At 35.4% G+C, this 13,383-nt stretch overlaps 1 protein-coding gene across 4 annotated transcripts in view; it reads left to right on the forward strand.

The window, feature by feature from the left end:
* Positions 1-13,383, forward strand: part of NUP62CL (nucleoporin 62 C-terminal like) — an 84,249-nt gene that overhangs the window by 35,766 nt on the left and 35,100 nt on the right. For all 4 annotated transcript variants that reach the window (XR_014075740.1, XM_081565370.1, XM_081565371.1 and 1 more), the window contains exons 2-4: positions 6,747-6,850; positions 8,386-8,484; positions 12,792-12,948. Coding sequence is in view for 3 of the 4 variants with exons in the window: in XM_081565370.1 (XP_081421496.1) it covers positions 6,793-6,850; positions 8,386-8,484; positions 12,792-12,948 (314 nt within the window). In the remaining variant the exon portion in view is untranslated. The remainder of the gene's footprint in view (positions 1-6,746; positions 6,851-8,385; positions 8,485-12,791; positions 12,949-13,383) is intronic.

Consider the following 13,383-nt stretch of genomic DNA (forward strand, 5'->3'; position numbering starts at 1 on the left):
TTGTTTTAAAAATATAAATAATAGTATATTCTACACAGTGTACCTTGCTTTTACTTAAAGCTTTATATACTTATTTTAAACATTTTGTAGCTCTTTTCACATCAGTCAGTATATGGAGAGCTTCCTCAGAATTTTTATAGCATCATCATTGTCTGCATGTGCTATAGTTTATCTAGCCCCTTGCTGGTGGGTGTTTGGGTTGTTTCCTCTTCTGCTAATATAAACAGTGGTGCAATGGATATCATTTTACATGTCATTTTACAGATGTATATCTTTGTAGATAAATTTCCAAAAGAAGTATTACTGGTTCAAAAGATGGATTTGTACTTTTTAAAACATTGACCACTTATTTTTCATAGGAATTATACCAGTTTACACTCCCTATTAGAAATCACAGAAATTGCCCGTTTCTTCACAGTGTCCTCAAACAGTGTATTACTAGTTTTTTTTTTTAATTTCTTCCCATATATTAGGTAAAATTGTTCTTAAGGTAGATATAATTTGTGATTGTCTCCTAAAAATGAGGTTGAACATTTCATATGTTTGAAGGAATTTTGAAACATAGTATGGAAGCATAAACCATAAAGGAGAAAACAGTGGAAAGATTTGACTACATGAAAAATCAAAATAAAATAAGAAAAGCAAATTACAAACTGGGGTTGAGAAGTACTTGCAACATTTGACTAAATAGCTTTGATATATACTTTTATTAAAAATCAGTAATAAGAAGACATTAATCCAATGAGAAAATGGGCAGATGATATGAATGGGCAATTTTGAATGAAGAAATTAAAGTAACCATTAAACCCATAATAAAAATTTAGTCTCACTGGTAGGTATTGAATTAGAAATATTAAAACACCTTTGTGATAATTGGTTATTTCTTTAAAAGTATATATGTTATACAGGTGGTGCTTCTCTTAAATGAAACATAGGGATATTCTATGATATACATTTTATTCTATTATATTTTTAAATAATGAAATGCTACCATTAAAATTTTTTTCTTTTTATTATTTTATTGAAGGATAGTTGCTTTACAGAATTTTGTTATTTTCTGTCAAACATCAACATGAATCAGCCATAGGTATACATATATCCCCTCCCTTTTGAACCTCCCTCCCACCTCCCTCCCCATCCCACCCCTCTAGGTTGATACAGAGCCCTGTTTGAGTTTCCTGAGCCATACAGCAAATTCCTGTTGGCTGTCTATTTTACATGTGGTAATGTAAGTTGCTACATTACTCTTTCCATACATCTCACCCTCTCCTCCCCTCTTCCATGTCCATAAGTCTGTTCTCTATGTCTGTTTCTCCATTGCTGCCCTGTAAATAAAATCTTCTGTACCATTTTTCGAGATTCCATATATATGCGTTAGAATATGATATTTATCTTTCTCTTTCTGACTCACTTTACTCTGTATAATAGGCTCTAGGTTCATCCATCTCATTAGAACTGACTCAAATGTGTTCCTTTATATGGCTGAGTAATATTCCATCATGTATATGTACCACTTCTTTATCCATTATCTGTTGATGGACATCTAGGTTGCTTCCATGTTCTAGCTATTATAAATAGTGCTGCAATGAACAGTGGGATACGTGTGTCTTTTTTAACCCTGGTTCCCTCAGGATATATGCCTAGGAGTGGGAATGCTGGTCATATGGTGGTTTTATTCCTAGTTTTTTAAGGAATCTCCATACCGTCTTCCATAGTGGCTGTATCTATTTACATTCCCACCAACAGTGCAAGAGTGCTCCCTTTTTTCCACACCCTCTCCAGCTTTATTGTTTGTAGACTTTTTGATGAGGGCCATTCTGACCTGTGTGAGGTGATATCTCATTGTGGTTTTGATTTGCATTTCTTTAATCATGAGTGATGTTGAGCATCTTTTCATGTGTTTGTTAGGCATCTGTATGTCTTGTTAGGACAAATGTCTGTTTAGGTCTTTTCCCCATTGTTTGGTTGGGCTGTTTGTTTTTCTGGCATTGAGTTGTATGAGTTGCTTGTATATTTTGGAAATTAGTCCTTTGTCAGTTGTTTCATTTGCTATGATTTTCTCCCATTCTGAGGGTTGTCTTTTCACCTTGCTTATAGTTTCCTTTGCTGTGCAAAAGCTTTTAAGTTTAATAAGGTCCCACTTGTTTACTTTTGTTTTTATTTCCATTACTCTGGGAGGTGGGTCAATAGAGGATCTTGCTTTGATTTATGTCATCGAGTGCTCTGCCTATGTTTTCCTCTAAGGGCTTTTTATAGTTCATGGTCTTACATTTAGGTTTTTAATCCATTTTGAATTTATCTTTGTGTATGGTGTTAGGAAGCTATCTAATTTCATTGTTTTACATGTAGCTGTCCAGTTTTCCCAGCACCATTTATTGAAGAGGCTGTCTTTTCCTCATTGTATATTCTTGCCTCCTTTGTCAAAAATAAGGTACCAGTAGGTGCATGGGTTTATTTCTGGGCTTTCTATCTTGTTCCATTGGTCTATGTTTCTGTTTTTGTGCCAGTACCATACTGTCTTGATGACTGTAGCTTTGTAGTATAATCTGAAGTCAGGAAGGTTGATTCCTCCAGCTCTATTCTTCTTTCTGAAGACTACTTTGGCTATTTGGGGTCTTTTGTGTTTCCATATGAATTGTGAAATTTTTTGTTCTAGTTCTGTGAAAAATGCCATTGGTAATTTGATAGGGATCGCATTGAATATGTAGATTGCTTTTGGTAGTATAGTCATTTTCACAATGTTGATTCTTCCTACACAGGAACATGGAATATCTCGTGATTTGGTTTTTTTTTAATTAATTTAATTGGAGGCTAATTACTTTACAATATTGTAGTGGTTTTTGCCATACATTGACATGAATCAGCCATGGGTGTCCATGTGTCCCCCATCTTGAATCCCCCTCCCACCTCCTTCCACATGCCATTCCATAGGGTTGTCCCAGTGCACCAGCTTTGAGTGCCCTGTTGATGTATCGAACTTGGACTGGTGATCTCTTTCACATATGGTAAGATACATGTTTCAGTGCTATTCTCTCAAATCATCCCACCCTCGCCATCTCCCACAGAGTCCAAAAGTCTGTTCTTCATATCTGTGTCTCTTTGCTGTCTTGCATATAGGGTCATCATTACCATCTTTCTAAATTCCATATATATGTGTTAATAGACTGTATTGGTGTTTTTCTTCCTGACTTACTTCACTCTGTATAGTAGGCTTCAGTTTTTTAAATTAATCTATTTATTTTGCTGCACTGGGTCTTAGTTGCGGCACACAGGATCTTAGTTACTGCATGTGGAATCTAGTTTCCTGACCAAGGTTTGAATCCAGGCTCCTCACATTGGGGACTCAGAGTCTTAGTCACTGGGCCGCCAGGGCAATTCCCCATGATAGTTGGAGGTAGGTGGTAATGTTCCCAATTCCTTCCTGGCATCTCCTCCCTGTCCCCAAACCCCCAGTGGCCCTTCATGTTTTGGATAGCAGAGTCTTATTTATTGCCATGAATTGTTTAACAGTTGGATGTAGGCAGCAATAGATTCAAATGCAGTTACTTATTAAGCACTTTTTTTCCCTTTGAAAAGGAAGACTATCTGTAATTATCTATTGGAGTCTGGAAAAGGTTGGTTCAATTCAGCACAAATGTTTATTGAGCACTTAGTATCATGTGCCCTGTGCAGTGATCTATAATGAGGATGAAAAGATAAACTGTTTTCTGTTAACCAGTTAATCTTATTTGTGTCTTTATGTACTTGATTTCTCAAACTATTTCTTTTGTAGTTTTTATTTTAAATTTTCAAGCAAGCGGCCAAGTAATGTTTTCTGAAACTTTATTCCAGACTTCTATTTATTATTTTTTCTCACAGACTTATTGTATAATTCACATACCACATAATTTACCAATTTAGAGTGTACAATTAATTGGTTTTTAGGATATTCACAGAGTTATGCAGCCATTACTGAAGTCAATTTTACAACATTTTCATCATCCACCAAAGAAACACCGTGCACATTAGCAGTCACTGCCCCTTCTTTCTTCTCCCCAGTTCTGGCAACCACAAATCTGCTTTCTGTCTCTATAGACTGCTCTGTTCTGGACATTTCATATAAATAGAATCATACAATATATGGCATTTTGTGATTAGCCTCTTAGCATGTTTTCAAGGCTCATCCATGTTTTAGCATATATCAATAATTCTTTTCCTTTTTATGGCCAAATAAAATTCCAGTATATTAATATACCACATTTTATTCATCCTCTCATCAGTTGATATTCATTTGGATTGATTTCTTTCATCCTTTGTTATGAATAATGCTGCATGAACATTCATATACATATTTGAGTATGGATCTATATTATCATATCTTTTGTTTGTGTACCTAGGAGTGGAATTACTGGGTCATATGGTAACTTTATGTTGAACACTTTGAGAAAATGCCATATAGTTTTTTTGAAGAGATTACACTGTTTTACATTCCTATCAACATTGCATGAGGTTTCCAATTTCTCCATATCCTTGCCAACACTTGATATTATCTGTATTTTTTACTTTAGCCATTCTTTTTGATTTTTTGATGTGAATGTCGCTCAGTTGTGTTCAACTCTTTGTGACCCCATGGACTATACAGTTCATGGAATTCTCTAGGCCAGAATACTGGAGTGGGTAGCCTTTCCCTTCTCCAGGGGATCTTCCCAACCCAGGTATTGAACTCAGGCCTCCTGCACTGCAGGCAGATTCTTTACCTGCTGAGCCACAAGGGAAACCCTTAGCCATTCTATTCGCTATGAAACAGCATCTCATTGTGGTTTTGATTTGCAAGTCCCTAATGACTGATGACATTAAGTGTGATTTCAAGTGTTAGGTGGCCTTTGGACCAACAGCTTTGCATCTTTCTGACCATTCTTGTTTAGTCACCATCTTCTTCTGACCACAACCTGGAAAGGATCTCTACATTTAAGGATTCATGTTCTTAGTTTTGCTTACCTGGATAATCCAGAATAAACTCCCTATATCAAGTTACTTAACCAATTTAACCATTACCTCATCTATAAAGCTCTTTTGTCAAATAAAGTAATGTGTTCACAGTCTCTGGGTGTTAGGATGTGACCATCTTTGGGGGACCATTTTTCTGTCTACCACACCATCTTAACAATATAAAATTTTCTGATCCATGCACATGAGATCTTTCCATTTATTTAGGATGTCTTTCTTTCAGTAATATTTTATGTTTTTCTGGATACAAGGCTTGCATTTCTTTTTTAGGATTGTTCATAACTATTTTATTCATTTTGAATAATCATAAATGAAATATTCTTAATTTCATTTTTGGATTGTTCATTGATAATATATAGACTTGAAATTTATTTTTATATTGATCTTGTATCCTCCAACTTTGCAGAACTTGTTTATTGTTCTAATAGATTTTTTGTGGATTCCTCAGGTGGTTATGTATTCATGATCATATCATCTGTTAATAGAGATAATTTTACTTCTTCTTTGCAATCTGGCGTCCTTTAATCGTTTTCTTGCTTAGTTATCCTGGCAAAAACTTCTTATGTATTGTTGAAGTGGTAAGAGCAGACATCCTTGTTTTGTTTTTGGTGGCAGTGGAAAAGTATTCAGTCTTTCACTATTAAGAATGATGTTAGCTATAAGTTTTTCATAAATACCCTTAATCACATGTAAGAAGTTCCCTTCTTTTTCTAGTTTGTTGAGTATTTTCATCATGAAAAAGTGTTGGATTTTCTCAAATGCTTTTTCTGCTTCTATTGAGATGATCATGTATTTTTAAAATAATGAGATAATTAAGGTATAATTCATATATTTTAAAATTCACCCTTTTAAAATATACAATTCAGTGTTTTTTGTAAAAAAAAAACATATTCACAGAGTGTGTAACTATCACTACTATGTAATTCAAGAACATTCTCATCACCCCAAGAAGAAACCGTGTAACCGTTAGCAGTCACTCCTCATTACCCTCTCCTCCCAGCTCCTGGTAGCTAACCACTATTATACTTTCTGTCTATGGATTTGCCTTTTCTGGACATTTCATATAAATAGAATCATACAACATGTAATCTTCTGTGTTGGAAAGTGAAAGTGTTAGTTGCTCAGTTGTGTCCAACTCTTTGTGACCCCATGGACTGTAGCCCACCAGGCTTCTCTGTCCATGGGATTTTCTAAACAAGAATACTGAATGGGTTGCTATTTCCTTCTCCAGGGCAATCTTCCCAACCCAAGGATCCAACCCAGGTCTCCTGCATTGCCGGCAGATTCTTTACCATCTGAGCCACCAAGCCCAAATATTCTTGCCTGGGAAATCCCATGGACAGAGGAGCCTGGTGGGCTACAATCCATGGGATCACAAAGAGTTGAACACAACTGAGTGACTGAGCATACACGTGGACTGTAACCCACCAGGCTCCTCTCAGTGGGATTCTCTAGGCAAGAATACTAGAGTGGGTTGCAATTTCCTTCTTCTGGGGATCTTCCTGACCCAGGGATTGAACTCACATCTTCTGCACTGGCAAACAGATTCTTTACCACTGAGTCACCTGGGAAGCCCGTACTAAGCAGTACTGATGAACTATTTTTTAAATCAGGATTTTACTATGTCATACTTATTAAATATCACAATACTTAATTTTCCTTGCTTTGTTGTTATTTCTCTATATAAGTAAAGTTTGTTATAATGGTGTTTACTTGTTAAAAATGATTTTGACTTTTTTTTGCTTGTTACTTTAATTTAGGGTTACTCCAGCATCTACTCGTGCTGCCTCTGCTAGTTCGAGCACCATGCTATTTACCTCGTTTTCAAATTCTTCTACCTGCATTGCTGCTACTGGGCCCTCGTGTAAGTTACTGGTTGCCAAGGAAATACTATTATTTCACATTAGGCCACTTAACTCAATTTGCCAGTATAAGCTATGGATCTCCGACATCTCATAAGTTATCATTATGCTCGATCCCAACTGTAATTGCTGATATCAGTAGTAGCTTTGCTTAAGAACCTAATTGTCATGGCTTCCGCTGTTAATTTTATATTAACATGATTATTACAGCTTAACGTGATGATTTTAAGCATATAATTCATTAACATTGTAATGTTTTGAAACAACTTCTTGAAGCTAATGGGAATAGGAAGAGTGGGAGTTTTGCCAAGTATGTCTGAAGGGAAGAAGTCTTATTATCCTTGTGAATAAGATAAAATGGGAAACAAATGTTGGAGCCTTGCTGTATTTTATTCTTCTTTATAGAGCAGGTTTGTGATCCTTACATTTTACCTATAAGGAGTGTTACATGACAAAAGGACCAGCTGTAGTTTTGCACTTTTATGGCACTGTAAGATGTCTCCTGTTCTCTCCTCTTAAAGATGAACACCTGGATGCTTTGAGCTGAGAAGTGGGACATTAATTATCTCATAACCCCAACTTCTTTGCTACACATCTTCCATTAGTAGAGTAATAACATATGTTGAGAATATTGAATTCTGTATATATCTTAGGTAATTATTTTTTATAGGTCCATATAAACTGCTGGTATTTTGAGGCATCCACACAGTGCCATGATATTAACCGTTAGACTTTGTTATTATAATCCTAGCAGTAATATGGTCCTCCCAAAGCTCTGTTACAGCAAAATTGTCACCATTTCTGGTAATAAAACTTGCCAGGAATTGCTAATATCTAGTTCAGCATGAAAAATGGTGGCTTGCCATCCCCATCATCTTGTGCAGTTGGCATAGGTGAACATTGGTTGAAATTGCAGGTTACCAATGACATTGAGTTGTATTTTCTTCCAAGTAGGGATGATTTTAATCTTGAGACATGACTGAGATTCTGGAAACCTCTTGATATATAATATCTTTCTCAAGTATAATAGATGTTGTGAATATGACCCTATCTGAGGTTGGGAGTTAGAATTATTGAACGAATTCCATTTTCAAAGTCTTGACTTCTGACCTTTGATAGGTTTTTTTTTCTTTCCTGTCTTTGATGTCATTGCCTACAAAATGAAAAGAAATTTTGACCACAGTATTTTTTAAAATTAACTTTAATGAGGTATAGTCTACATGTCAGAAAATTACTTTGTGTATTTCAGTGATTTTTTTTAATAAATTTACTGAATTGTATAACTATCACAATAATCTAATTTTAGAACATTTCTATCATCCCAGTAAGATCTCTCAGCCCCAGACAACTACTAACCTATTTTTTGTCTCTATCTATGCCTTTTCTGTACTTTTCATATAAATGGGTTGATTATAGTTTTTTGAAGTTTAGCCAAAGTTACTAAAGGACTCCTCAGATGAAAAAGACTCTATATAAATTCTTCATTCACTATTTCTGATTAAAAGGGTAATAGGTAGTATTATGTTATTCTCTGCAGTTGGTGCCCCAGTAACTTCAGCTGGAATGTTTGGAGGTACATCTTTGGGATTTGGATTAAATTTCTCTGGAGCATATGGAGCAGCTTCTGTTGCATCTAGTAAGATTTTACAATTATTGGGGTGTATTTGGATGCTCATTGGAAATGTAACAACAGTAAGTAGGTTGTATTCCTTAGTTTCTAGGATTCAGTTGGTTTTGATCATCTCATCGGAGTATCCAAAAGGTACATCAATATTGAGAATTGTCGAAGAGTGGAAGGAGGTAGTTGATACCAATGATATTACTTCTTTTAGATGACTATAATCAGAGCTGCTATCAAACTCTTCAACTTTGAAGCTTAAACATTTTTATTATTGATCATACTGTTTAAAGTGACCCAATATATTGGGATTCCTAGTTTTATTCTCTAAAAATTAATCTAAGGTTTGACCTGTGTTGATCCTCTCCTAAAGTTGATTACAAGAGTTTCTGTAGACGTATCCTAAATTTATTTCTGCCAGTTAGGTACTAGGTAGGTTGTAAATTAAAGAAAACTTAGTTATCCATTAGTGAAAGTGTTAGTTGTTCAGTCGTGTCCAACTCTTTGGGACCCCATGGACTGTAGCCCACCAGGCTCCTCTGTCCATGGAATTCTCCAGGCAGAAATATTTAAGTGGGTAGCCATTCCCTTCTCCAGGGGATCTTCCCAACCCAGGAATCAAACACAGGTCTCCTGCATTGCAGGCAGATTCTTTACCATCTGAGTCACCAGGGAAGCCCCTAGTTATCCATTGCTTATTACCTATAGTTATCCATTGACTGTTACCTATTGTGAGCTGGGTGGTTAGAGATCAGTTACTACTTAAACCTACCATTTAAATTAGACTGCACTTTAGGGAAGTGTTGTTTGTTTTCACTTTAAAAAGTTTGCTTAGGGCTGAAATGAATCTTTCTTCAAACCTATCATAAGCTTAAAGTCAGTCCCTCTTAAGTTTAAAGTAATTATTCATAAACAGAGATGTACACCATCTTTTACATGACCAACACTTAACTGAGTTTCTACTGTGTATTTGGCTAACTGGCCATCCTATGAGCGTTATGAAGGGTATGGCTTGAGAACTTTTTCAAGTTACCGTATTTGCCAAAAAATGTAACACATAGTTTCCCTTATAAAATGCTGAACAAAAAATTGATTCCTTCAGTCCTGGGTTGAGTGAGTGAAGTATGAATTTGCAAGCTCTTTGGTGACGCTGCTGTACCTCACCCTCACCTAAGTCTTCAAATTCCTTCCTGCACACTGGTACCTCTGCTGCCAGCCCATGTATCCACCATTGCCTTGTGTACTTAACCTACCTCCCATCAGATATGTTTCAACTCAGTCTACCCAGCCCAGAGTTGTTTTTTTTTCCCCCTACTCACCTTTATTTCTCCCCAAGTATATTTACTTGCTCAGATTCATCTCACAAATTAGCCCTGTAGGGCAGCTCTCAGATATCTGTGTCTGTAAATCTATTGCCATTTGGGATTGTTTTCTGTCCTAGATATAATCAGCAAGGTTTAAGAGAAGCTTGTTTGTTGTCAGTCTCATCTTTTGCATGAGTCTTAAGAAAGTGAATCTAAAGTGAGTCTTAAGAAATGAGTCTAATGCTGTCCATTCCTAGCATGGAATAAAATACATAGTTGTTGGTCAGACAGGATAGGAAAATTAAAGGATGGTCTCACTATTAATTAGGCTTCCCAGGTGGTATAGTGGTAAAGAATCCACCTGCCAGTGCAGGAGATGCAGGAGACGTGGTTTGATCTCTGGGTCAGGAAGATCCTCTGGAGGAGGAAATGGCAACCCACTTCAGTATTCTTGCCTGGGAAATCCCATGGACAGGGGAGCCTGCTGGATTACAGTCCATGGGATGTCAATGAGTTGGACACGACTGAGCACACTGACTATAGCCCATTGAGCACTCACTTTTTTATATAACGATTTTTAAGATTATCAGAATGAGAATTATTTAAATGTAAATCCAAATTTGTTATGTAATTATTTTCTATTATTTATAGAACAGTGCTTTCCTTTTAGTACACAGATAATATGGAGTTGACTCGTATTTAGTTTTGACCAGAGTTGTAGCTTGTAAAATCAGACTGTGATAGAACCTTCATTCTCAAAACTCTTGCTTCTTTTGGAATTAGTTGAAATATTATTGTTATTTTAATATCGTCTACTATGACAGAGCTGATTTATCCCTTTTAAAAATACCATAAAAATAAGGAATAAAAATAAATACTATATAAAAAGTTTAAAATAATCATGCCATTTTTTATGACTCTATAAAAACTTTAAAATAATCATACTCTTTTTTATGACTTGGTTCCTTTGTGTTTAGACTGACAGGTATTAATTTTCTGAAGGTATCACACAGCATCTTTGGAGAGGCATTGATTTGTGTTAATTTCTTTGTTTAGTTGTAGTGATGGTAGTTGCTTTTCTAAATATTACAGAAACCATACACATGTGCATGCATACATATATCACACCCTCTAGAGGAAACAGAATGGTTCTTTCCTTAACAGCCTTTTTTCCAAACTCATACAAACATACATTAAATGTGTTTGTTTGTTTGTTTTCAAAAAATGGGATGCACACACTTAATCTTAGAATTTGCCATTTTCTTAAGTATATATTATCTTTGGACATCTGTCCATGTCAGGAAATGCTGACTTAGGGGAAAAAAAAAAAAAAAACTTTGGGTGAAGATAAGCTCCTTTACAAGAAAGACTTGTGTTTTTCTTAATGGTTTATCTGTTTTTCTGTCTTGAATGTAGTAATTACACAATGTTAGAATGATTAATCAGTAAAGGGGGGGTCTTCATAATATCATTAATTTTCAGCATTTCTGAGGAAGGAATTCTTTTCAGATCAGATTTTTTATTCTTAGATGAAGAATGTGATGACATATGACATATGACAGTAAAGAATGCCACATGGGATCTAGTCTGTAATCTCTCCAGTGTTTTAAGTGATGGTGACCCCAGAGATCTTTGATATTTGGGCATGATCTTCTCTTGCCCATTCCACTTTCTAACACAAAGAATGGGGGAATTATTGTAAGGATCCTTGTGGCCAAAAGGGAAATGAAATCTTGTGGAAAACTAATACAGGTATTATCATGGCAATGAACTTCAAGGAAATTGGAATTTAGAAGTTGTTTGAAAGTCAGCTTTAGGGACCTCCTGAATTTAATGTTGCATAAGCATAATTCAGCCATTCTCCTTTTGCCTTTTTTAAAATCTTTTTTTAACTTCTTTTTGGTTTCTTTACCCCTTTTTCTGCCTTACTATTTTAGCTTATTTTTAATTTTGACTTGCTCATGACTCTTTAATTCTACTTCATGTTTTTCCTCTGTCAGTCCTTTCAGCTTCCCTCTGTCTATTGTCTGATTCTTTCTACATGTTTGGAAATATTTCCAAATTTCTGCTTAGAGTCTGATGCTTTCCATATTTCTGGAAATATTTCCATATTTTTGCCTGCCATCTGATTCTTTCCAGAGTTCTAAATTTTTGAAGGTGAGATTCTGACCTATCTTATCCCTGTTTAGCTAGAGCTTTTTGTGCCAGACCCTCTCGTAGGCTGCCAGTAACATAGATGCCCACCCTTGTGAACTAAGATAAAAGGATAGAGTTTTAGTAACTCTATCCTTCCCCATGTTTATTGCCCACTTCTCTTCTATTTGTAGTTCTTTCTTGGTTTTCTGAACTTTTATGGCAGTTTCAGTTCTTTCTTACATAATGAGCACTTAACAAACAATGCACAAAAAATTGTGGCTTTTAACTATAATACTGGCTAAGATGTATGCCAACTATGAGCTATGGTGAAGAGAAGCAGCAGTCTCCCCTACTGATAGGAATGCAAATTGGCAAAATCTTTTTGACAGGGGAATTTGGAAAGAAATAATTACAATTTAGAGCATGCTGACCCTTTGGTCTAGCAATTTCATTTCTAGGATTAATTACACAGATATATTCAAGTAAGTATGCAAGGTTAGAGATGTACAGAGATTTTGTGTGAGATTATAATTATTCTTTTCTTCAAAGTTTAGCAGAACTTACCAGTGAGGTTATCTGGGTCTGGAGTTTTCTTTATGGGAAGAATTTAGAGGATTGATTCAATTTCTTTAATGGTTATAAGTCTGGTTAGGTTATAAATTTTACTTTTCTACACATTTATCCAAGATTTTCAGTTTTTAGCAGGAAGCTTAATACAGATAACTGGCCTGCCATATATTATAGCAGTGTTGAGTTAAAACCCATTACAACTTTGAATTCAAATTCACATTAAAAGGCACTTCTATGTTTTTTTATCCTGAATGATGACGTGCTGAGTTTTAAAATTTCTTACTTATTACTAACATTATACACTTTATTTTTCAGCTACAGCATCAACCACCACTACCACCACTGTTACCACCACCACCACTACTACTACCACTAGTAGCTTTACCTTGAATCTAAAACCACTGACATCAGTTGGGATTAATAACACTGTTCCAGTCAGCATTACATCTATACCTTTTACTCCGACTGTTAAGTAAGTATTCATTTGAAAATTTGTATCAGTTTCATTTTATTTGTCATACACAAGATATAGTTTGCTTGTATATCTTTAGAATAGTGTTTGAAAGTTAGGTTAATGACTCAGAGTCAAGGAGCAGTTAGAGAAAGGCTTTCTGTTTCTTAGAAGTTAAACAACTAAAAGGATACTTTTGTCTTCTGAATATCATTATAATACAATTATTACTATTGCGAATAATAGATAATATTTACTGTGTGATTACTATATGTTGAGCAATATGACAGTGCTTTACACACGCATCATATCATTTAATCCTCACAATAACATTATGAGTTAGGTACTATTTTGTTCTCACTTTATAGATGAGGAAACTAGAGCACATTAAGATTTTATAATCTGCCTCTGGTCATATACTTGGTGATGGTTGAGCCAGGATTAAAATTCAGGCAG

This window comes from Giraffa tippelskirchi, chromosome X (assembly GCF_054371585.1).
Source record: "Giraffa tippelskirchi isolate mGirTip1 chromosome X, T2T-mGirTip1v1.2.pri, whole genome shotgun sequence".
Classification (NCBI taxonomy): domain Eukaryota; kingdom Metazoa; phylum Chordata; class Mammalia; order Artiodactyla; family Giraffidae; genus Giraffa; species Giraffa tippelskirchi.